The 23,511-nt window shown below is 46.1% G+C and overlaps 1 protein-coding gene and 1 non-coding gene across 2 annotated transcripts; one reads left to right on the top strand and one right to left on the bottom strand.

Moving 5' to 3' along the window:
• Positions 1–1,683: 1,683 nt before the first annotated feature.
• LOC138071108 (nuclear RNA export factor 3-like) lies at positions 1,684–23,280 on the bottom strand. Its single transcript, XM_068962527.1, has 19 exons — positions 23,105–23,280; positions 22,731–22,884; positions 22,037–22,120; positions 21,828–21,932; positions 21,636–21,715; positions 21,223–21,322; positions 20,999–21,106; positions 20,743–20,852; positions 20,144–20,180; positions 19,739–19,807; positions 19,601–19,656; positions 19,392–19,499; positions 19,213–19,271; positions 18,992–19,107; positions 18,843–18,885; positions 18,250–18,322; positions 17,629–17,706; positions 2,546–2,831; positions 1,684–1,833 (listed from the first exon to the last, which is right to left on the bottom strand). Exons 1-19 carry the CDS (start codon positions 23,278–23,280, stop codon positions 1,684–1,686), a joined length of 1,992 nt encoding a protein of 663 aa, XP_068818628.1.
• Positions 6,521–6,592, top strand: TRNAS-GCU (transfer RNA serine (anticodon GCU)). The gene has a single exon. It is a non-coding gene; the product is annotated as a tRNA-Ser (tRNA).
• Positions 23,281–23,511: the final 231 nt, after the last annotated feature.

The following is a 23,511-nucleotide window of genomic DNA, read 5'->3' on the forward strand; positions in this document are numbered from 1 at the left end:
TGCACACACTTGGACATTAACTCACAGAAATATACTCCACTTTCACATGATCAAGAACAGACATTCGTGTCACATACATGAATATGCTAATATTCATGCCCATGGTCACACATTCACTCATCCATATGAAAAGTTCCATTTACTTCAACACACAAACTCATATTTAAAGAGGCTCCCATGCTCATTCTCAGACATGTGGTTATAGACATGCACAAGGTCACATTGACTGGCACAAACATGCTCTCACACTTATTCACTCGTAATAACTGCTCACACATTCACTTGAATGTGATGCCAAATTAAATCAGTTATACTTACACCCATATACTCATAGTCACTCACATACACATTAACATGCTCAGAAGTAGGAATGTGCTCACACTCACCAAGACACTCTCACATTCACTCACAATCACACAAAATTCATTCAAGTATTCTAATGTAGTTGAGTTTTGAGTGATGCAAAGGTTAGGGGTTCTGACCATCCATGTGAATCTGAATATATTTAACATGTAATCTACCATCACAATATAATGTTTCTGTGAATCCAGGGTTTTGCATGCATGGATTCAACTAATCATATATTGTGTAGTACTGTAGTATTTGCTATTGAAAAAAATCTGCATATAAGTGGACCTGCACCGTTCAAACCCTATTGTTTAAGAGTCAGATGTACTTTTAAAATGTCATACAGGGGAATTCTTTGGTAGTCCAGTGGTTAGTACTCAGCAGTATCACTGCTGTGGCCGAATGTTCATTACCTGGTTGGGGAACTAAGATCCTGCAACCTGCACAACATATGCGTGAAAGTCGCTCAGTTGAGTCTAATTCTTTGCGACCCCATGAACTGTAGCCCTTCAGGCTCCTCTGTCCACTGGATTCTCCAGGCAGGAATACTGGAGTGGGTTGCCATTTCCTTCTCCAGGGGATCTTCCTGACCCAGGGATCAAACCCAAGTCTTGCACATTGCAGGCAGACTTTTTAACATTGGAGCCACCAGGGAAGCCCAAAATGCCCCCTCCGCAAAAAATCAGACAAGTGAACAGGCTTAAATTTTTACACTCACAAACAAACACGGTAATATCCATGGATATGTCAGTTGTTCACTCATGCATGCACAAACATTTCATTAATCACACAAATATATTCCTATCAGCACACTCATCCTTGAAGAGGCTCACTCATTCATTTTCCCACACAGACACTGCTATATAAAGGAACCGAAGATGACCTCATTTTACTTCTTTACAGCAGGCTGTAACCCATTAGCTGAAAAGCCAGTGAGCACCAAACTCAGTTTTTACATACCAGTTCATTTAAACACTGGGTTGGGTCAAAGAATTCGTTCGAATTTTCCATAACATCTTGCAGAAAAATCCGAACAAACTTTTTGGCCAGTCCAGTGTATTCCAAAAAAGCAGATTTTAATCCATTTAGAGTACTTCCATGGTGGTTCAGTGGTAAAGAATCCGCCTGCCAGTGCAGGAGATGCAAGAGACTCAGGTTTGGTCACTGAGTTGGAAAGATCCCCAGAGAGGGAAATGAGAAGCCACTTCAGTAGTCTGCCTGGGAAATCCCATGGACAGAGAAGCTGGGCAGACTACAGTCCATGGGGTTGCAAAAGAGAGTGACACAACTTAGCAACTAAAGGAGAACAACAGTGAAAAGGTGAGGCTTTTTTCTCTACGTGTTGGGGCCAGAACACTGGAGCATTAAGAGTGTGCTGCTCTCCAGGGGCTGATTGCCCTCAAGATCTGATGCACTGAACTGTGCCTTCTTTTCCCCTTCTATGATGTCAGCCAAGAACCCTCGCTTTACCTTTGCCTCCCTTAGCTAAGGGAGGGAGGCAGTCTGGGAGCCCAGTTTTCCATCCTGATGAGGCTCCAGAGCCCTATCATAAAATGCATTGGCTGACCCTCTTCCACCACTTTCAGAGGAGAGGCACTCTGGTTTACCTCAAAGGTGTCCAGATCTTTCACGATTACCTTGGCAGTAAATTTACTCATTTCAACCCACAAAGCAAGCTCTTGGGCATAAGTTCGTTAAAGGAAAAAGTAGATTTTGTGTTTTTTACAGAGGGTAGGTGCAGGATGAGGTGCCCCACACCGCCAACCCCTCTCCCAGTTCTCCAGCTGCCACAGCCCTGGAGCTGGGGCTGAGCCAGGAATGACAGCAGAGGCCAGAATGAGCAGCGAGTTTGGCAGTACCCAAACCATAATAGGCAGGACCGTGCGTCTTTCTGATTGGTTCCTGGCATTTGTGGGATTTGCTTACCTCATGATTCCATCAGTGTAGGCGGGGCCAGTTGTGCACAGGGTTTTTGATTCTTAGCTGGCTGCTGGAAGTGCATCCTACCTACCGTGCTTAGAATCCAGGGATTCCTTTGCAGCATGCTTTGTGGAGTATTCTACTCTCTGTACCCAGGCTCAGGGACCCTGATTGATTCCCACCTTCCCCACCTCCCTTTCCAAGATGGTCTCAGCTTAGTGCCATGCCTTTGCAGAAGAACAGGCTTCCCGCCCCACTTCGTGGTTAGCCCGCTCACCCCCTCCTCTGTCCTCTCCCAGGTCTGGAGCAGTCTCCAGTGTTGTCCAACTCGGAGCAGTGGAGCCCAGATGAGCAGCGAGTCCCTGTGCATCTGCAGCTCACCAGGATGCAGCTCTTGAACGGTGATGACCACAATTCCACCGGAAAAGTCCACTTTGACATCTAACCTCTCCTCTGATGCTCCTGACTTCGCTCTGCACTTCTTTAATTGGTAAGCAGGAGTGAGAGAGTCAATTCCTAGGCACACGGATAAGAAGTCCGGGGGTCCCCAAGGAGAGAGGGGTCTGGAATTCTCAAGGAGGAGGAAAGGACAAACATCTTTTTTTTCTCTACATTCCTTAGTCTGTAAGTTTTTTTTTTCTTTAAGCCCAGAACTGATGGTTACACAACAAACAACCAAGTTTAAACTCCGTACTAAGGATTATATAACAATCATGTATCCTGTTTGAGGACAGTTTGTCCTTCCTGAAAACCTCTGACTAATCCTGAGATCTTAAAATGTATATAATGGGAGTGGGTCTGGTAGGATCTTTCTGTCCTTAAGTTCTAATCCTGTTATCCTAAAATGTAAATTGTGGGACTGGGTCTGGTACATTCTTTTGAATTATTATAATAACTTATTAAAAAGTATATAATTCGCTTGCTAAAGACTAGTAAGGGAGGTATTCTCCCTCCCCCCTTCTGATGTCTCTGTCAGAAGCTTTCTCTGTCTCTTTTCTTACTTTAATAAAACTCTGCTACACAAAAGCTCTTGAGTAATCAAGCCCGGTCCCTGGTCCCGAAGCTGAATCTTCGTCTTCAGAGATCACGAATCCGACATCGTTCACCGTAAGCTATCAGGAGTTGCCGGGCTGCCAGGGGCTTGGGGAGCCGTGGGTGAGTAGACAAACTTTTAGAAGGAGACGGCTGGGGAAGATGTCAGCCTGGGCTTTTAAACCCTTGCCCATGCACCCTGCCTGGTTGCCAGTCCTAGAGGAATTGGTGGTAGGGATGGGGATGTCCACTTGAGATGGAGCCCCTTGTTTCATTGCCTATGTTACTGTGCTAGCTAACAGTGACCAAATCACAGGGGTTGGAGAACTGTTGCCAACGGGTCCATGTATCCACGTCCAGGGACTAAGTTCTCCTCACCCTCAGTCTTGTGTAATGTTTCCTGTGTGTGCACTTATGCACACGCCAGTGGGCACTTGTTACAGGGGGTGGCCAGTGTTGGGGTGAGGACTAATAGTAATAGATTTTGCTGAGTTGATACCTGGAATAATTGAGAGGACCTTAAATGGCCTAATCCCAAGTTTCTTTCCTCGCTCTACTCCACCAGATGGTGAGTGTCCTCTTCAGACTCTCCTTATTGAGTGCATCCGGATGCATTCCTGCATGTTCTTCCTGAACAGTGTTTCCTTGTCAGCCAGCAGAATTATTCAGAGAACCCAATCACATGTGGCTCAGGAATCAGGGGCTACCTCACCCACTCAATACTGCAAAACCCTCTTCCCACAGACCCTTCTGGTTCATCCTGTTCCAGAATGCAACCCCCACATGTCCTACATTTTCCTGTAATGCCCACCTTTCCTGGGCTATCCAAGAGGTGAGTCACTGGGTCTCTGAACCTTTCCCCATAACCACCCAGAAGGGCTGGCCCATTCGTGATTAAATGGAGATAAAATTCAAAGGTGTAAACTTGTACTGCTTGACATCTAAAATATTGTGAGTGATTTTGTACAGACAGAAAAGACAAAAAATAAATAAATAAATAAAATGATTTCAGTGCAACCTAAGTGGCAGCACCACACCAGAATGTGGTTTCAGTAGAGCCCTCTCCAGCTTGGGGACCCAGCAATCTTCTGCTGTGCCACTCTGTTACCTATGTCTCTTTTGAAGTAAAAGTCCTGATCATTCTAGGTATAGTGGGAAAGGATCACTGCACTTTTGTGACCCAGTGATGAAATCATATCAAACCCAATTTAAGCCAGAGTGCTTAAAACTTGTTACACAACCGTTGTCCTAAGGGAGGCCGCTATCCCTAATGAACCTGAGTTGAGGCTCTCTGGAGGAAGAAATGCATAAATATGAGTAGTGTAGAGAGGATCCCTTCTCCATCACACACATAAAGTATATCCAGTGACAAGCAAAGGGGATGAGACAGCAAGAAATCAGAAAACTTGAATACAGAAGGAGGAAAGAATTTAAACTGATACAAAGGCCCACAGTTTAGTCCAGTTGGAAATCTAGAATTTGCTAAAAGAATTTCTACCCAGGTAACGTCTTTGTCCTTGGCAGACAGGTGTCAATTACTGTGTCCTCACATGGCCTTTTCTTTTTTTAGTGTTGGTAGTGAGTGAGAGCTCTGTGGTATCTCTTACTCTTATAAGGATACCCTCCTGTTAGATTACACCTCCGTGCTTATGATGTCATTTAATCTTCCTCCTCCTCCTAAGTCACATCAGTCGTGTCCGACTCTTCACGACCCCATGGACTGTAGCCTACCAGGCTCCTCCATCCGTGGGATTTCCCAGGTAAGAGTACTGGAGTGGGTTGCCATTGCCTTCTCCTCATTTAATCTTAATTAGCCATTAAAGGCCATATCTCCAAATATAGTCACATTGAGGGTTAGAGTTTCAGAATACCCATTTTGAGAGAATAGGATTCACCAGCTCAGGGTCTCTGAGTACCTTTATTTTGAGGATGGCCCAATATATGGGCGATGGTTGCCACTCTATAATCATTTGTAGTGCAGGGCCAAGAAGTGTAGTTTTTTGCACTAGTGCCCTATGGGCAACTTATAGGTGTCATGGGTGGTCCAGAGATGCTGGGTGGTGCATAACAGAGATCACTAGAGCCTCAACAATGAAGGAATCTCTGGAGACACTAATGGAAGTGTCCATTGATTTAGATCTGGACAGATTCTAGAGTCTTTTGTTGTAAGATTTGTTAATATAAATCAGTATAGTAAATTCTGGTTTTCTAATTGGATTAAATTGTAACTTTATAGACAGTAATAGAAAACAAGTTTATATATTGACTGATGAAAATATTGTGACCAAAGGCTCATAGGAACCTAACCCATTATTTCCCCTGGGATTAATGCTTTAGTAGTTACTAATTCACTACTTGTATTGACTTGAAGAATATATAGAATATAGAGTGAAAAGACACAAACACATTGCAGGGACTGATATTCCTTGGTCATCGTTTGAAAGTACTATAGGATCCCAGTGCTGCTCAGCAGCTCTTCCTGTTTCTATGCCCTTTTGGAAAAAACATCCCTGCTTAAGGTCAGATATCTTGGGTGAGCAAGTCAGAAAGCTTTGGAAAGGCCAGCTCTCTGCAGGGCTTAGGCTGGGTACTTGTGTTTACTCATTGAAGACATCTCCAGCCTCAAAGCACATGATTAACAAGAGAAATGCTTGCTTGCTTGTTCCCAGAATGAATGTCTTTGAGAAGACACCATTGAGGCCTAAGCATCTGAAATGATTTTGCTGGTAAGGGCCAGAAAGTTCTTTCTCAGTGTCCAGCCATTTCCTGGCCCTAAAAACAGGTATACAAGAGCAAGGTTGATCTGGATGTTACAAGAAAATGTTAGTCCCAGCTCAGATAATGTGACTGTGCTGGAGTAGACTGGTTACCTCAGCTCAGGAGGACACTGAGGGTGGAAGATTACTTTTCCCATGGCAATCAGCTGCCCCTGGATGGATCCCCACCAACATGGAAAGCTGTGTCCATGCTGATTCCAAGATGAGGCTCTTTAGGGGACGGACTTAATGCTTTTTTTCTGTGGACTGCCCCCTGTATGCTTCCTCTCTTCACTTGCCTGAATGCCTGCTCCCTGTAGCCCAGGCCCTCATTCTGCCTGTTGGCATGGACCCAGTCCTTGGATAAAAGCTGGGGAGGAGGAGGAGAAGGCTTCCTCACCATATGCTTCTGGCAGGCTCACCATGGGGATAGAAGGGGATGGGGTAAAGAATGTGTACAGGCTTCCCTGGTGGCTCAGAGGATAAAGTGTCTGCCTGCTATGCAGGAGACCCGGGTTCGATCCCTGGGTTGGGAAGATCCCCTGGAGGAGGAAATGGCAACCCACTCCAGTATTCTTGCCTGGAGAATCCCATGGACAGAGGAGCCTGGTGGGCTACAGTCCACGGGGTCGCAAAGAGTCAGACACGACTGAGCGACTTCACTTTCACTTTCATGACTAGATACGTCTACATGTGTGTCATAGAAGGCATGACCCTGGAAAGGTGGCAGCTGGGGTGTTCTCTGTTGTTTGTTCTCTGGGAAATAATGTGACATTTACTGATGACCAGGGACTTCTTTGTTTCAGCAACAACTATGTAAATGAAAATGGTTGTGAAGGTTTCGGTTGGACAGGGTGCTGACAGCACATTGTGTCCATCTGAATCCATATGTTGGAGGTAAGCCGCTTCTACACACTTGAGGGTTTTTCTTTTTATTGAAGTATGGCAGTGTTATATTAGTTTCAGGTACACAACAGAGTGACTCGGTTATTCACAGACATCTTTTTATATTCTTTTCCATTATGGTTTACCACAGGATATTGAATATAGTTCCCTGTGCTATGCAATAGGATCTTGTTGTTTATCCATTCTGTGTATCATAGTTTGCATCTGCTAGTCCCCAAATCCCAATCCATTCCTTTCCTGTAACCTCCCCCTACCTCCGCCTTGGTATCAAGAAGTTTGTTCTCTGTGATCTGTAATCTGTTTTTCTTTCATAGATATGTTCATTTGTAGCCAGGTGAAGGTTTATAAATGAATCTTTTTTTTTATATTGAATTGTTAAATATTTGTTTAATTTATTTCGTTATGTTGGTCTTAGTTGTGGCACGTGGGATCTTCACTGACACATGCAGGAACTTTAGTTGAAGCACAAGGTATCTTTTAGCTGTGGTATGCAGGACCTTTGTTCAGCATATGGGTCTTCAGTGGCAGCACGGGGGATCTTTGATGCACCGTGTGGGATCTGTAGCTGTGGCATGGTGATCTGTTTTGCAGTGTGCATGAGCTTTAGTTTCAGCATGCAAGATCCTCTAGTTGTGGTACGTGGGATCTTTGTAGTGGTGTGTGGGATATTTTGTTGTAGCATGTGTGATCTTTAGTTGTTTACTCACAGCATGTGGGATCTTTCAGTTGGGGCATTTGGGATCATTGTTGCAGCTTGTGGGATCATTTTGTTGTGACATGCAGGATCCATTATTTGTGGTATGCAGGGTATTTGCTGCAGTATGAGGAATCTTTGTTTCACTGTGTGGGATCTTCAGTTGTTTACATAATGGAATGGGGCATCTTTTAGTCATGGTATGCAGGATCTTTGCTGTGGCATGTGGGATCTTTGTTGAAGTATGTGGGATCTTAATTGTGGCATGGGGGATCTTTAAATTGGGTCATGCGAGTTCTTTTTAGTTGAGGCATGCAGGATATTTTAGTTGCAGCATATGAGATCTTTTTTGTTGAGACTTTTGTATTAAGTTGAATAGAGCTGAAACACAGCAAACAAACCCTACCATGTATACTTACCAGTGGCATTACCCAAGCTCTACATTTTGCCTCCCGAGATTGCAATTTCCTGACTTACAAAGACCTGCAATTGGGTACTCCCAGGTTCCCAAACTCTAGACTTTTCGCTCTGATCCTGCAATTTCTCATACTTCTCTGGCCTCCTAGGCCAGAGGCCTCTATTCTTTCTATACTCCCTTGAGAAGGACCAACACCTGAAGTATACTTCCTGGTGTGACTGAAGGAGCACTATCCACAGAAATGGGTGTGCAGGCCAGAGGGCACTTTGCTGCTCAAGACTGACTTTTCTGCTCCATCTTGCACACTCTGTGGTGAGGACTCCTGAGCACACATTCACTACACCCTGGCTTCTCACTCTATTGAGTTTGCTAAAAACTGAGTCTTGTCTACCTCACATTCCCCAACCCAAGAACAAAAACTAAACAAGAAAAAAACAAAAATGTCAGGCTTTTTTCTCTACATGTTGGGGCCAAAACGCTGGAGCATTAGAGTGGCCTCATCTTCAGGGGCCAGTTGCCCTGAAGATCTGATACACTGACCTTTGCCTTCTTTTCCCTTCTATGATGGCAGCCAAGAACCCTCACTTCACCTTTGCCTCCCTTAGCTAAGGGAGGGGGGGGCAGTCTGAGAGCCCAGTTTCTGTCTTGACGAGGCGCCAGAGCCCTATCATAAAGTGCATTGACTGACCCCCTTCTACCCCTTCCAGAGGAGAGGCACTCTGGTTTACTGGAAGCCCAAAGGTCTGGAAGTGACCTCCAGTCAACTATCTTTTGATTTCTCAAAGGTGTCCAGATCTTTCGTAATTCAACCTGGGCAGTCAAATGACTCCTTTCACCACACAAAGAAAATTCTTGAGCATAAGCTGTTTTAAGCATAAAGCAGGTTTTGCATTCTTACAGAAGGTAGGTGCAGGGTGAGATGCCCCAGGCCGCCAACCCCTTGACCCCTCTCCAGCTTCCAGGGAGCTCAAGCTGAAGCTGAGCCAGCAATGACCGCAAGGACCAGAATGAGCAGAGGGCTGGGTGGTGCCCAACCCATGATAGGAGGCAGGATCTGGCATCTTTTTGAATGAATCTTGGCATCTGCAGGATTTGCTAACCTCGCTATGGCATCACGGTGGGCATAGCCAGTTGTGCACCAGGCTTCCTCCTCCCTATTTGGCAGCCGGATGTGCATTAGACCCATTGCTCTTAGAAGCCAAGGGATTGGTTCCCAGCATGCTTCGTGGAGTCGCGCTGCTGGGCTGCTTCTCTTCTCGCCACTCTCACGCTCGGTGCCCCTGATCAATTCCCACCTTCCCGGCTTCCCTTTCCAAGATGTTCTCACCTGAGAGGCGAGTCTTTGTGGAAGAACAAGCTCCCCGTCCCACCTCACAATTAGCCTCCTCACCCCCTGCTCTCTGCTCTGTATTCCACCAGGTTTCCAGCGGTGACACCTCCCCCATTACAGACACACAAGGTATATCCAGTGACAAAGAAGCAAAAAGGATCCAAGAGAAAGAAATCAGAAAATTTGAATCCAGAGGGAGGAAAGAATTTAAGTTGTTACAAAGGCCTACAGTTTAATCCAATGGAAATCTAGAATTTGGTAAAAGAATTTATACTCTGGTAAGACCTTTGTCCTTGACTGACAGCTGTCTTCTCACTGTGTCCTCACATGGTATTTACTTTGTTGAGTGTGGGGAGAGAGTGAGAGCTCTGTGGGATCTCTTCCTCTTCTTATAAGGATGCCCTCCAGTTGGATTACAGCTGCATACTTAGGACTTCATCTAATCTTAGTTATACCTTAAAGGCAATATCTCCAAATACAGTCACATTGGGGGTTAGGGTTCCAACATACCCATTTTGAGAGAATAGGACTCACTGGCTCAGGGTCTCTGAGTACCTCTATTATGAGGATGGCCCAGTATGTGGCTGACAGTTGCTATTCCATAATCATATGTAGTACAGGGCCAAAAAGGGTAGTTTCTTGCATCAGTGGCCTGTGGGCAACTTTTAAATGTCATGGGTGGTCAGAGATGCCACTGGGGCATAACAGAGGTTACTAATTTCTCAATGATGCAGGAATCTCTGGAGATAGTAATGGAATTGTCCATTGATTTAGACTTGGACAGACTCTAGAGTCTTTTTTCAGGAAGGTTTTATCATTTTGTTAATATAAATGGTTTTACAAATTCTGAGTTTCTAATTAAATTGTATCTTTAGATAGAAACAGCTATAAAACAAGTTAATAAATTGATTGATTGATGAAATTGTGACCAGAGGCTCACAGGAACCTAACCCTTTATTTCCTTTGGGGGCAGTGTTTTAGTAGTCACTAATTCATTACTTGTATTGACCATATAGAATATAGTGTGAACAGACACAAGCACATTGGAGGGCTTTGCCATCATCTGAAAGTACTATAGGATCACAGTGATGCTCAGGGACTGTTCCCATTCACATGCCCTTTGAGAGGAATTATCCCTGCTGAAGGTCTCATGTATCTTGGGTGAGCATGTCAGGAAGCTTTGGAAAGGCCAACTCTCTGCAGGGCTCAGACTGGGTTCTTGCCTGTCCTCATCCAAGACATCTCCAGTCTAAAAGCATGTGATCAACAAGAGAAATGCTTGCTTCCAGAGTGAATGTCTTTGAGATGACACTCTTGAGGCCTAAGAATCTGAAATGATTTTGTTGCTCGATGGCCAGATGGCTCTCTCAGTGTCAAGCCATTTGCTAGCCCTAAAAAGACTTGCATACCAGATCAAGGTTGATGTAGATGTAATAACAAAATGACAGTCCCAGCTTAGGTGGGAAAATGTGACTTTGTGCTGGAGAATGTAGACTGGTTAGCTCAGCTCAGGAGGGCACTGAAGGTGGAAGATTGCATTTTCCAGGGCAATCAGCTGCCCGTTTGGATCCCTACCAACATGGAGAGCTGTGTCCATGCTGATTCCAAGATGGGGCTCTTTAGGGGATTGAACTAATCTTTTTTTCTGTGGGCTGCCTGCTGCCTGCCTCCCCTCCTCTCCACTTGCCAGAATGCCTGCCCCTTCTACCCCACTCCCTCATCCTGCTTGATGGCATGGACCCAGTGTTTGTACCCCATCGTCTGGATAAAAGCTGGGGAAGAAGAGGAGGCTTCCTCACCATGTTCTTCTGGCTCACTCACAGTAGGGAGAGAAGGGAGCTGGGGAAAGAATGTGTACAGCCTCGGAAAGGTTACAGCCAGGGTCTTCTGTTTATTGTCTGGGAAATAACGTGACATTTACTGATGACCAGTGACTTGTCTGTTTCAGCAAAAACTATGAGAATGGTTCTGAAGGTTTCAGACAGGGTCCTGCCATCACATCGTGTACATCTGATGCTTCTGCACACTGGGGTTTTTTTTTAAATTGAAGTCTAGATGATAGAGTGTTGTGCTAGTTTTAGGTGCACAGCATAGTGACTCATTTTACATATTTAGACATTCTATCTTTTCTTTTCCATTATGGTTTACCACAGGTTAGTGAATATAGTTCCCTGTGCTATACAGTAGGACCTTGTTTATCCATTCTGTGTATAATAGTTTGCATCTGCTAGTCCCAAACACCCAATCCATTCCTCTCCTACAACCTGCCCCCATCCCAGCCTCAGTAACCAGAAGTTTGTTCTCTGTGCCTGTAATCTGTTTTTGTTTCATACGTATGTTCATTTGTAACCAGGTGAAGGCTTTTAGGTGAATCTTTGTATGTTTACTATTTAAATATTTGTTTATTTGGCTATGTTGGGCTTAGTTGTGGCATGTGGGATCTTCCTTGCCACACGCAGGAACTTTAGTTAGAGCACAAGGGGTTTTTTCCGTGTGGTAGGTGGGATCTTTTAGTTATAGCATGCAGGTCTTTAGTTGTTTAGTTGCAGCATGCAGGATCTTTTTAGTTGTAGCATGTGGAATATTTCGTTGTGGCATGTGGGATCTTTATTTGGGGCATGTGGGACCTTTAATTGAGGCATGCGAACTCTTAGTTGTGATTCCAAATCCTCTCGATTTGGAATCTAGTTGCTTGACCAGGGATCAAACCTAGGCACCCTATATAGGGAGTACATACTCCTAACCAGTGGACCACCAGGGAAGTCATGCCACTTGACACTTTTGTGTTAACTTGAATAGAGCTGAAACACAGAAAACCTGCCCCACCATGTAAACTTACCAGTGGTACTCCCTCAGGCTCTACACTTTTTCCTCTTGACATCCCAACTTCCTGACTTGTAGAGATGAGCAGTGGGGTACTCCCAGGCTTCTAACCACCAGGTTTTTTGTTCTGATCCTGGAATTTCTCCCACTTCTCTGGCTTCACATGCCAGAGGCCTTCTGCTCTCTCTACACTCCCTTGAGAAGGAGCTACACCTGAAGCACACCCGCTGGTGTGACTGCAGGAGCACTACCCACAGAAATGGGTATGCAGGCCAAGGGCGCTATGCTGCTCAAGGTAAAATTTTCTGCTCCATCAGTCAGGCCTTATGGGGAAGGCTCTTGTACCCTGGCTTCTTACTCTATTGAGTTTGTTAAAAACTGAGCACATGATCTCTGTTTTGTCTACCTCACCCACCCAGACCCAGTTGCTTGCCTGTTGGTTCAACCTCCAGAAAACATCCCACCTCTGTATTCATCTCTGCATTGATCATAAGCCACTCCCAGGGCAGCCCTTCGACATCTTCCTCCTGAATTACTGCAACAACATCCCAACTTCTTTACTCCCTGATATTAGTGTTGTTCCCTCTAGTCTGTTCAACACACTGCAGTCAGCATGATCTTTATAAATCAAGCCTGTTTATGTCAAGAACTTGTAATCACATTAGCTGTCAAATAAAATCCAAACTAGCCTAGCATTGACATTTCTAGATCAGACATGAGAAATGGTGAAGAAACATAAACACAAGCCACCATGATGCTAATGAGTCAGTTTATTTCTGTATTCACTCTGAGCCTTACCCTTGGAAAGGGCAGGTAGCCTGGACCACACAGCTCGATGTGACAGGAAACCCACCCTGATTCCACAGAATAGGAGTAGTATTCTCTTGCCCAGGGCCCACCCGGAACCATAAATCAATGACAAAGAAAGGGTACACTGAATAGAGGTTGTATAGAAGGTTGAACAAAGGATTCCCAGATGGCGCTAGTGATGAAGAACCCTCCTGCCAATGCAGGAGGTGTAAGAGAGGCAGGTTCAATCCTGGATTGGGAGGATTCCCTGGAGGAGGGCATGGCAACCCACTCCGGTTTTTTTGCTGGGAGAATCGCATGAACAGACCAACCTGGTGCGCTACAGTCCACGGAGTTGCAGACTCAGACATGACTGAAGCAACTTAGCACGCACGCACACACACACACACACACACACACACACACACACACAGGAGGTTGAACTACATATGAAATCTATAAGGTTAATGAATGCTAATACTGAATTTCCAGGAACTCTACCCTAAAGAGCACACAACTGTGAGCATTTGGCACCTATGTTTAAACCAGTGAGGGTAACATGTTTGCCCTGGGAGCTTCCTTGAAAACCAAGGTCACTGCCATGGGCCCTGAGTTTTGGAGGTGAATCAGGTGACTGTTGCTTTCCTTTTGTTCCATTGTTCTCTCCAGAATGTGAGGGGATAAGGTGTGGGGCACATGTTCCACGGTGAGTGTGTACCTAGGGGCTGGGATGCTGACATGGAGAAGGCAGAGAGCAAGATCTTGTACCTTACCTGATAAAGACAGTGCTTCTAGGTGGGGCCCCTAGGGAGGAGACTGAGGGACAGAGGACTGGGTGTAGGAGAATTCAGGTGTTGGAGCACAGACAACTCCCCTTGCATGATAACTTTTGGGTCAGTTGGGCCAAGCACTGGTGGGTGTCAGGAGATTTGCTCCCTCATGGAAGTCTTAGATGTCATGGGAGTTGCTACCTCATAACTTGCTACCTCATGTTCTCCTGTATTTCAGCAAAGGCTAACAGCAGCAATTTAAAAACAGTAAGCACATTTTCCCATTGTTTTAAGCAAGGTAGCATGTCAGTAGGCATCTAGGGTCAGAGGGAGGGAGCATGGACCAAGGTCAAAGCCTGAGGATTGTCAGATGTAGATAATACCCATGATCTCTGAGGCACTTCACCAGTGTCTTTCAGATACTGATCTGTTTACACCTGATCCCTTAGTTGGGAGAGAGTGGGATACATTATCCTTTTTTGTCATTCAAATCAGGGGCATATGAGAAAAAGGTGGTCCCTGGATTGATTTGGCCAAGCCTTGGGTGAAGGCTTGGCTACCCTGCTTATACTGTCATCCTGATTATTTAACTTATTTGTAGAGTACATCATGAGAAACACTGGGCTAGATGAAGCACAAGCTGGAATCAAGATCGCTAGGAGAAATATCAATAACCTCAGATATGCAGATGACACCACCCTTATGGCAGAAAGCGAAGAACTAAAGAGCCTCTTGATGAAAGTGAAAGAGGAGAGTGAAAAAGTTGGCTTAAAGCTCAACATTCAGAAAACTAAGATCATGGCGTCTGGCCCATCACTTCATGGCAAATAGATGGGGAAATAGTGGAAACAGTGAGAGATTTTAATTTTCTGGGCTCCAAAATCACTGCAGATGGTGATTGTAGCCATGAAATTAAAAGTCACTTACTCCTTGGAAGGAAAGTTATGACCAACCTAGACAGCATATTAAAAAGCAGAGGCGTTACTTTGCCAACAAAGGTCCATCTAGTCAAGGCTATGGTTTTTCCAGTGGTCATGTATGGGTGTGAGAGTTGGACTATAAAGAAAGCTGAGCGCTGAAGAATCGATGAACTGTGGTGTTGGAGAAGACTCTTGAGAGTCCCTTGGACTGCAAGGAGACCCAACCAGTCCATCGTAAAGGAAATCAGTCCTGAATATTCATTGGAAGGACTGATGCTGAAGCTGAAACTCTGATACCTTGGCTACCAGATGCGAAGAACTGACTCATTTGAAAACACCCTGCTGCTGGCAAAGATTGAGGGCGGGAGGAGAACGGGACAACAGAGGATGAGATGGTTGGATGGCATCACTGACTCAATGGACATGAGTTTGAGTAAACTCCGGGAGTTGGTGATAGACAGGGAGGCCTGGTGTGCTGCAGTCCATGGGGTCACAAAGAGTCAGACACGACTGAGCAACTGAACTGAACTGAACACATTTACTCAATAAAATGCATGCTTATACATGCATTCCCTCAAACCTGCTCACATTCACACACACACACACTCTCCTATATGTTCCTGATCACATACTCATACATTTCCCCAGGTACAACATACTTACAAAGAACATCGTATTCACATACTTACAGATGAATATGCTCACAGTTAACATTAAGTTCACACATTTACACACACACACACAGATGCTCTAATATACTCACATGCACACACTTGCACATTAGCTCACAGCAATATACTCTGCTTTCACATGCTCACACACATGTTCATTCGCATACACACAAATATGCTAACATTCATGTCCATGGTCACAAATTCACTCATCCATAGGAAAAGTCCCATTCACTTTACGCATGCAAAACTCATATCTGAATAGGCACCATGGTCACTCTCACATGTGCTTATATACATGTACAAGGTCACATTCACTTGCACAGACATGCTCATACACTTATTCGCTCACAGTAACTACTAATACATTCACGTGAATGTGTTGGCAAATTTGATCACTGTCATGCTTACGTTCTACATTCATACTCACATATACATTAACATGTTCAGAAATAGGAATGTGTTCACATGCACAAAGCAGCTCACACATTTACTCATATACACTCTCACAAATTCATTCACTCAAATATACTAATGTCACTGACCCTTGTGTGATGCATGGACCCTCCATGTGCACCTAAATATATATAACATATGGTTTACTCTTTGAATATCAGGTTCCCGTGAATCCAGGATTTTACCTCACAACTAATACATATTGTGTAGTACTTGGTATTGAACAAATCTGCATTTATGTGGATCTGCACTGTTCAAACCTTGGTTGTTTTAAGGGTCAGATGTGCTTTTAAAATATCATATGGAAATTCCCTGGCAGTCCAGTAGTTAGTACTCCACACATTCACCGCTGTGGCCTCTGGGTTCAATCCCTGGTCCAGAAACTAAGTGCCATGAGGCACATGGTATGGGCAGAAAAAAAAAAGTGAGACAAATAAGCATGCTTACATTTTCACTTACACACACAAGCATGCTAATATCCCAGTGCCTTATCACCTGTTCAATTATATACATGAACTTGCACACATATTTACTTAATCACACAGGCATATTCCTATGAACACACTCATACTTGGAAAAGACACACCAATTTATTTTCCAACACAGACACTGTTATATGATGGGGCCAAAGATGGTCTCTCTTTATGTCTTCACAACAAGCTGGAATCCATTAGCCAAAAAGCCAGCCAGCACCAAACTCAATTTTCACACATTCAGTTGCTTTAAATAGTGGCTTGCCCAAACAGTTTGTTTGGACTTTTCCCTAACATCTTATGGTAAAACCCAAAAGAGCATTTTGGCCAGCCCAAAATATTCCAGATAAGCAGATTTTAATCCATTTAGAAGGCTTCCCTGTTGGCTCAGTGGTAAACAATGCCTGCCAGTACAGGAGATACAAAAGATGTTGGTTCGATCCCTGAGTCAGGAAGATCACCTGATTGGGACAAATACACAGAAAAATTAGCCTTTTGGGTGGATGATTGTCAGTTAAGTGTTGGCTTCCTAGTCACAGGGATATACTCAGATCGGATGTAAAATACAGCAAAGATGATGAGGATGAAGATGATGAAACCCAAGGGTTTCTTGTCAAGACTGTTTTGGGGATCCTAGATCAGTCTGTGTGAAGGCTTGCTCTAGGATCTTGTGCTAGGTCTGGAGGAAATGAAGGGAGAGTTGGAAAATGAACAGAACTAGGAGGCCTGAGTCTCATTTGCTGACCACCTGGCCTCTTGGCCTGAATTCCCAGACCTCACCATGGGAAGAGGGAGAACCTGAATGGCACCTATATTAATCTCAGTGGTTGCCAGAATGGCACCTGAGATGGAGGAAGAACAGGTACTATCTATTAGGAACAAAGTGGATACACTGACAATACAGTGTCATTTCCTAAACTATGGGTCAGAAGCAGCTTCCATGTTTACTGTGACATATGCAGCAGAGTGAGCTCAGTGTGTAATGGGAAAATTTCCTGAAAACTGAATGTCTATCAATAAAAGAATAAGGTTCATGGAGTTCAGAAAAGTAATGCACACCTATTCAAAACAACTAGGTAAATTAATATGTATTGAGAATGGCATGTGCAGGGAATTAATAAGTAAAGAAGCAAAAACAGTTATCTGCAATATCCACTTATTAGCTCCTCTACTCCTGCCAGCTCCTTTCTGTCCCCATGCACACCTAGCACTTACTTCTGAGGCTACTCAAGTTTCATCCCAGATGTGATGCAGAAAGCCTGCTCCATTTCCTGTTGCTCCTGGGAGAGGGTGTGCATGGAACTGGAGGTGAGTGTAGGTACCGGGATGGAGAATGCAGATGCTGAGCCTCACTGGGACTGGCTTCGCTCACAAACAGCTTGTCATTCACTATACAAAGACTGAGGGGGGGGGAATGCATATTTGGACAACTGATGGATGGACAACCCACACCCCCAATCCTGACTGCTCCCACTGCCAGTCAGCAACCAGATTCCTTCCATCCCCCTCCTGTGTCTGTCCCCAGGCTCCTTGCCTGTTCCTCTGCCCCTTGCATAGAGCCCACCTTCGAAGAGACTGTCTACCAGCTTCACTCAGTGGATAGGCTGATCCCCAACCCAGGGACAGCTTTACAATTACCCTGAACAATAGCCCAGTATACTACAGTAGAAGAGTGTACAGTCTGACCCCCATTTTCAGAAGACAACACTGAGTCACAGACAGGTCATATGACATGACCAAGGTCACACAGTGAGTGTTGAGTCGAGGAGAGAGCCTATACGGCAATTCCAGAGCCCATACTCTTCCTAACCACTAGGCTAGACTGGTCCTTGGCTTCCCTGCTGACTTTCCACAATACTGAGTAAACCTACGGTCTGCATCCACATGCCCAGGACCCTGAGCCCAGGCTGGATGGGGATTTCTGCCCACAACACAGCTCTCACCTGGAAGAGCAGGCAGGGGTAGCAATGAAGGTCCGGGTGAAGGCACGCACACAGCCAGGAGACATTCCTTCCACTTCAACAACAAACAGGAAGAGTACCCCTTACAGCCCCCACATAATTTACAGGCTCCCATGCCATTCCCCAGTCAGGGTCTGACCTGACACTCAGGCTGAGGGGACAGTTGTTCACTTGGGGAGCCAGGGTGTTGGCAATAGGGAGGGCAACTGTAGGAGCCGTCTGCTCCCAATGACATGTCCCTATGACAACAGCCTCACAAGTTCATGTGATGCATTTTTCACACCTGCCCAAGAGGTGGACATTATGACTCCATTTTGCAAACGAGGAAACTATAATGGCCCAAGTTCTCAATGTAAGGATCTGGGATGGAAGACACCAAACTGGACATCTTATATCACCAATGCCCAGGCTAGAAAGGGCAGGCACGGACGCAGTTCAAACCTGAACTGTGGGAAGACTTGAGGGCTGGAGGGGAGGGGAGGAGAGGAAAGGGGAGTGGAGAGGAGTGGACTGGAGGGAAACTGGAAGGGTTCTGGTGGAGGGGATCCATGTTGGGGGGAAGGATCTACACATACCTTCTTTGAACACCCCGTTGACAGAGAAGCAGAGCATCTTTTCCTGAGAGAGACGAACCTAGTTACTCAGCCACCCCTGAACATCTTCCCTACGATGTGGCTTCCTGCTCCGCCCCCCCACCACCACCAAGGGAGGAGCAGGTGTTCACCGTCTGAAAACACATGTCCACCACAAAGGAGCTGAAGTCATGCTGAGTTTTGGGCAACGCACAGAAGGCATGCACAATGTCATGTTTTGTGTGTTTCAGCAGCTGGACACGCAGATCTGTGGGGGAGGGGAAGAAAGCAAAGGTCATGTCTGCCATGCCATGGACCTATGATTGGCCCCCTTACCACCCTTTCCGGCCCAATCTTCCCACCACACACTCACTGGGGTCCTTGAGCGTCTTCATATTCCTGTTGTCCAAGAAGTACGCACACATGCTGCTTCTAGGAGACACAGAGGAACAGTGGGTGGTGGTCTGGCCAGCACAGGTGTCAGCAGGAGCTGGCCTGCATCTGCTGGGGAACCACATGGCCTGGGGAAGGATTCTGGGCTGTGATACTCACAGGGCTGGGTCCTCGGGTTGGAATGGAATGGTCAGGGAGAAGCAGGCCTCCTCATGATAAGCACCCAGAAGTCCCTGGCGGTTCCCATAGTCATGGATCAAGTAATACCTGAGGGGGAGCAGTGAAGACAATCTATCTGTGTAGTCTGGAGCTTTGGTGGCCTCCACTGTCCTAGGGCTCCCCTTGCTCAGATTCTCAGGAGTACTTACTGCTGCAGGAATTGCAGGATTAGACTCTTCAACTCTTCGGATCCAAAGAAGCTTCCCTAGAATCAAAGCAGTCCTCAGGACCAGGGCTGACACCTCCTCACGTACCACCTAGAACCCTGCTGGATCCTCTGTGCTCACCTTGCACATTGGTAAGCACTTGGGGGCTTCCATAGCACACTTAGAACCTGAGGGTGTCTCCTGGCCATCCTAGGGGAGGGAAGAGGAAGTCAGCAGCGCAGTCTAGGATGTGGCGCTGGATGATCAGGGAAGAGCATGGGGAGGGGCTCAGAGGTCAGGGAAGAAAGTGTCCCTGGAAACGCCGGAGGCAGGACTGCATGTCCTGTCATCACCATGGGTCCCCGAAGCCTGTGGAGAACATGGCTGAAGATCCAGAGCCTTTTCAGGTTCCCACAGAGAATGGCACAGCCCCCACCCCCAGGACATTTAAGGGTCAGGCTAAAAAACGGAAACGGAACAGGTCCTAACCGGTTTCCAAGTAGTTTGAGGGCACTGTCAGTGCGAGTTAGAGGAGTCTGCACTTACCAGGCTTAGTAGCCTGGGGAACAACTCCAGGAGGGTGCTGCCAAAATCAAGACAAAAGAAAAATGTCAGTGAAACTCTGGACGTGACCCTCCTCGTGGGAGCAAGTCACTTACAGTAATCACAGCGCCCTCACACCCCAGTATCCTAGCGTTCAAGGGCCCTGGTCACCGCTCTATGGACGGACCAAGAGGGAGACTGTCCCCTCCAACCCTTCCTCAAACCCCCTCCTCCATCTCCTTTCCCCTGGGGAGCTCCCAGCCAGACTGTTCTGACTCCCTTCTGCAGTGCCACAGGGACCAGCACTTCAAACCCAGTCTGCAGGCCTTACTCCCCTCTATCCCTTCCTTCCTTCAGGCCCCAGTGAAGGCTGTAGAGAAAAGAAGATGTGGGAGGATGGGAGCCCAGGGCTTTGCTACCTCACTTGGAGTCCAGCATGCTGTCAAGTCAGGACACACCTCAGGGATGACCAGGTGCTATGGCAGGGAGGTGACTGAGCTGGGGCTCAGGAGGTAGGGAGGGGAAGAAAGAGAGAAAGGGAGTGGAGGGAGGAGGGGAGAGAGGAGCGAGACACAGGGTGAAGAGACAAGGCGGAGGAGAACCTCATGTTGGCTGACTTATCACGGAAGGTGGTGCACACGGCATTTCTGTCTGCACTCATCCCTTCTGGTTCCAGCTGATGACCCTTGTCCATCTCCCCTGCAATCTTCACCTAGAATTACAGGGAACAGCCACATGGACCAGATGGCTCTGCACCCACACCCTTCCTTTCCCTACAAATCCACCTGCCTTTGTCTGTCACCACCCATAAGGCCTCCCACATTCCTTTCAAAGGAGGATCTGGGTGCCCCACCTCACCTCAGTGTTGGACAGATTCAACTTCTCGGTGGCAGAAGCAATCTCCATAATGGTGGACAGGCCATGCACCAAGTAGGGCTTCTTGTTGCTCAAGTACAAAGATGAAAGCTATGATGAGGCAACAGAGTGAGGACTCCAAAGGGAATACCTGAGACACATCTGCCTCTTCTACCCGATGTCTCCTTCCCTCACCATTGGTCCCAACATCGGGCCTAGGTCCTCACCATGGGCCTGATCCCTGGATGGACATGTGGGAAAGCAGCCACGCTATTTCTACGGTTCCATGGCATTCCAATATCACATGGTGTCAAGTCTCCAGGAAACCAGGAGGGAAACACAGGCGACAGGGTCCCAGCTGGAGCACCTCCAGCACCAAGCCCTCCCCAGGATACCATCTCCGAGCGCTCTACCCAGACAGACCCTCTACCCTCACCTGCCCTGCAGTTACTACTGTAGCCACACCAGGGCCAAAGCGGAGTCTCCGGATGGGAAGAGCTTGCTGGCAGGCATCGTATGGTTTATTCATGGTAAGCTGCAGAGTTAGGGATGGGGTCCAGCGAGCTTGAGTTTGAAGGTGAGCGGGGGGAAGAGGTGGGTCTGGCTATGAGGGCACAGCTTGTGTTGAGTCTGCATTACCTTTATCTGCTCCACCTTTTCAGCTGTCAGTGCCTTCTGCACAGACTGGGGTGCATCACAGGGCTCAACAAAGATAGGTATCTGTAGAGAACACAAGAGGGGCTGGGTAAGCTCCAGGAAATCTGTGCATGGGATCAAGCAAGACCATGCCGCTCTCCTGCCCTCTTGCCCTTAGTCAGCCCTTGACACACACCTTTTCATCATCCTCATTGAAAATCTGGCCGTTGACATTCTTCAACGCACAGGCAACGTTGGCTTTCTCAACAAAGAACTGGGCCTGCATTTTCTCATAGTGAAACTGTAGGGAGAGAGACAGCAGAAGCAGAATACGAGACCAGTGCCATTTCTCTGGGCCCGCAATCTACCCCACTTTCTCATCATCATCTCCATGTCCTGTCTTACTTCAACTGCAGTAAAGGGGACACTGCACTTCTTCTGAATCAAATTCATCAGCCACTTCTCATCATATTTTATACCAAAGGGAATCTAGGAATCAGAGAACAAATGGGAAAGAGGATGGATACAATGGAATCCAACATTAAGGTAAGACCCGACTGTGTCTTGCTTTAGGACCATTTCTCAGGGTTTAAATAATTTCTTAAGACAGTATCTGTTATCACTAACTTTGGTATGAGACAAGGATTTTCTATATACACTTTCTTTGCATTCAGATACTCTTCCTGAAACAAAACTGACTTAATATGTTTCACATGTACTTCCTTTTATAAAGTTCCATGAGATCCACACGAGGTACACCTGGCCTGTCACTCTAACATGGACCCCAGAGACTCAACCTCCTCCCACACCCAGCTCAAGCCAAACTGCGTGATCTGGTGTGAAGTGCTCCACCTCCACGGCACTAGGTTTCCTCCTTTGCTGTTAGTCAACCTCTCCCATGCTCCTCCTTGCAGTCAGTCTGTTTCCTTCATACCGCTTCTCTGAACCCACCCTTAGATGACCTAAGAAGATACCTCCTAGTAGTCACAAGACCGATTACCAACACCACTGCCCCAGAAAAGTTCCCAGCATCTCTATACAAATCCAACATGACTCTGTCATCGTCTACATATTAGGTTCATTTAGCCAGGATACTCACGATAACCTTGAACCAGCTCCCCAAGGTCTCATCCTGTCTATTTGTTTTCATTGTTCTCTCCAGAGGCTTTTGCTTTGTCTCCATGTTAACATGCATTTGGTCTTTTCTCTGAAAACTACTCCTCCAGTGATGGGATGGAATGGCATAGGGAGCACTGTGGGGAAGTGGAAAGAAAAAAGTGGTCCATACAGGCTTGGAAAGTCTTCTCTACATTTTCCCAAATGATACCAGAGTTATAATAAAGATTGCTCAAACATTAACCTGATCCAATCATTTTTTACTCTGGCAAGTTGGAGAGAAGAATGACATATTTCACTGCAAGGTTTTGTTGTTCAGTGGTTGGTACACGTCAGCCACGGTGACTGGTCACTTACTGTCTTGCTTGGATGTCCATATGAGCATCACTTTCTTCTGAATCTCTGTCTTGCTGTTGCTGGGAAGTGACCGGTTCAGACCAATAGGCGTATTGCCTTCGGTACATACCCCAGCTTCGTGCTCTTCTTTGTAGAAAGTTCACTTTATCAGTGCGCTCTAAAACTGACAACAACATATCAGTGATCCCCGTATCAGAAGTAGTCCTGAGTAAATATCATGACTAATGAAGAAACATCATTCTTTATAATCTAAACATACATGTATCATAGAGCTAAAAGGTGGCTGAGAGACTTCACCATGGCTCCACTTTTCAGGAAATGAGAGGTAGGAAGCAGTGACAGACAAGAAAACAGGCACCAAGGAAAGGGTCTGGATCTAGAGTGCAGTCTGTGATGTCAGACTCTGT

This window comes from Capricornis sumatraensis, chromosome X, assembly GCF_032405125.1.
Source record: "Capricornis sumatraensis isolate serow.1 chromosome X, serow.2, whole genome shotgun sequence".
Classification (NCBI taxonomy): domain Eukaryota; kingdom Metazoa; phylum Chordata; class Mammalia; order Artiodactyla; family Bovidae; genus Capricornis; species Capricornis sumatraensis.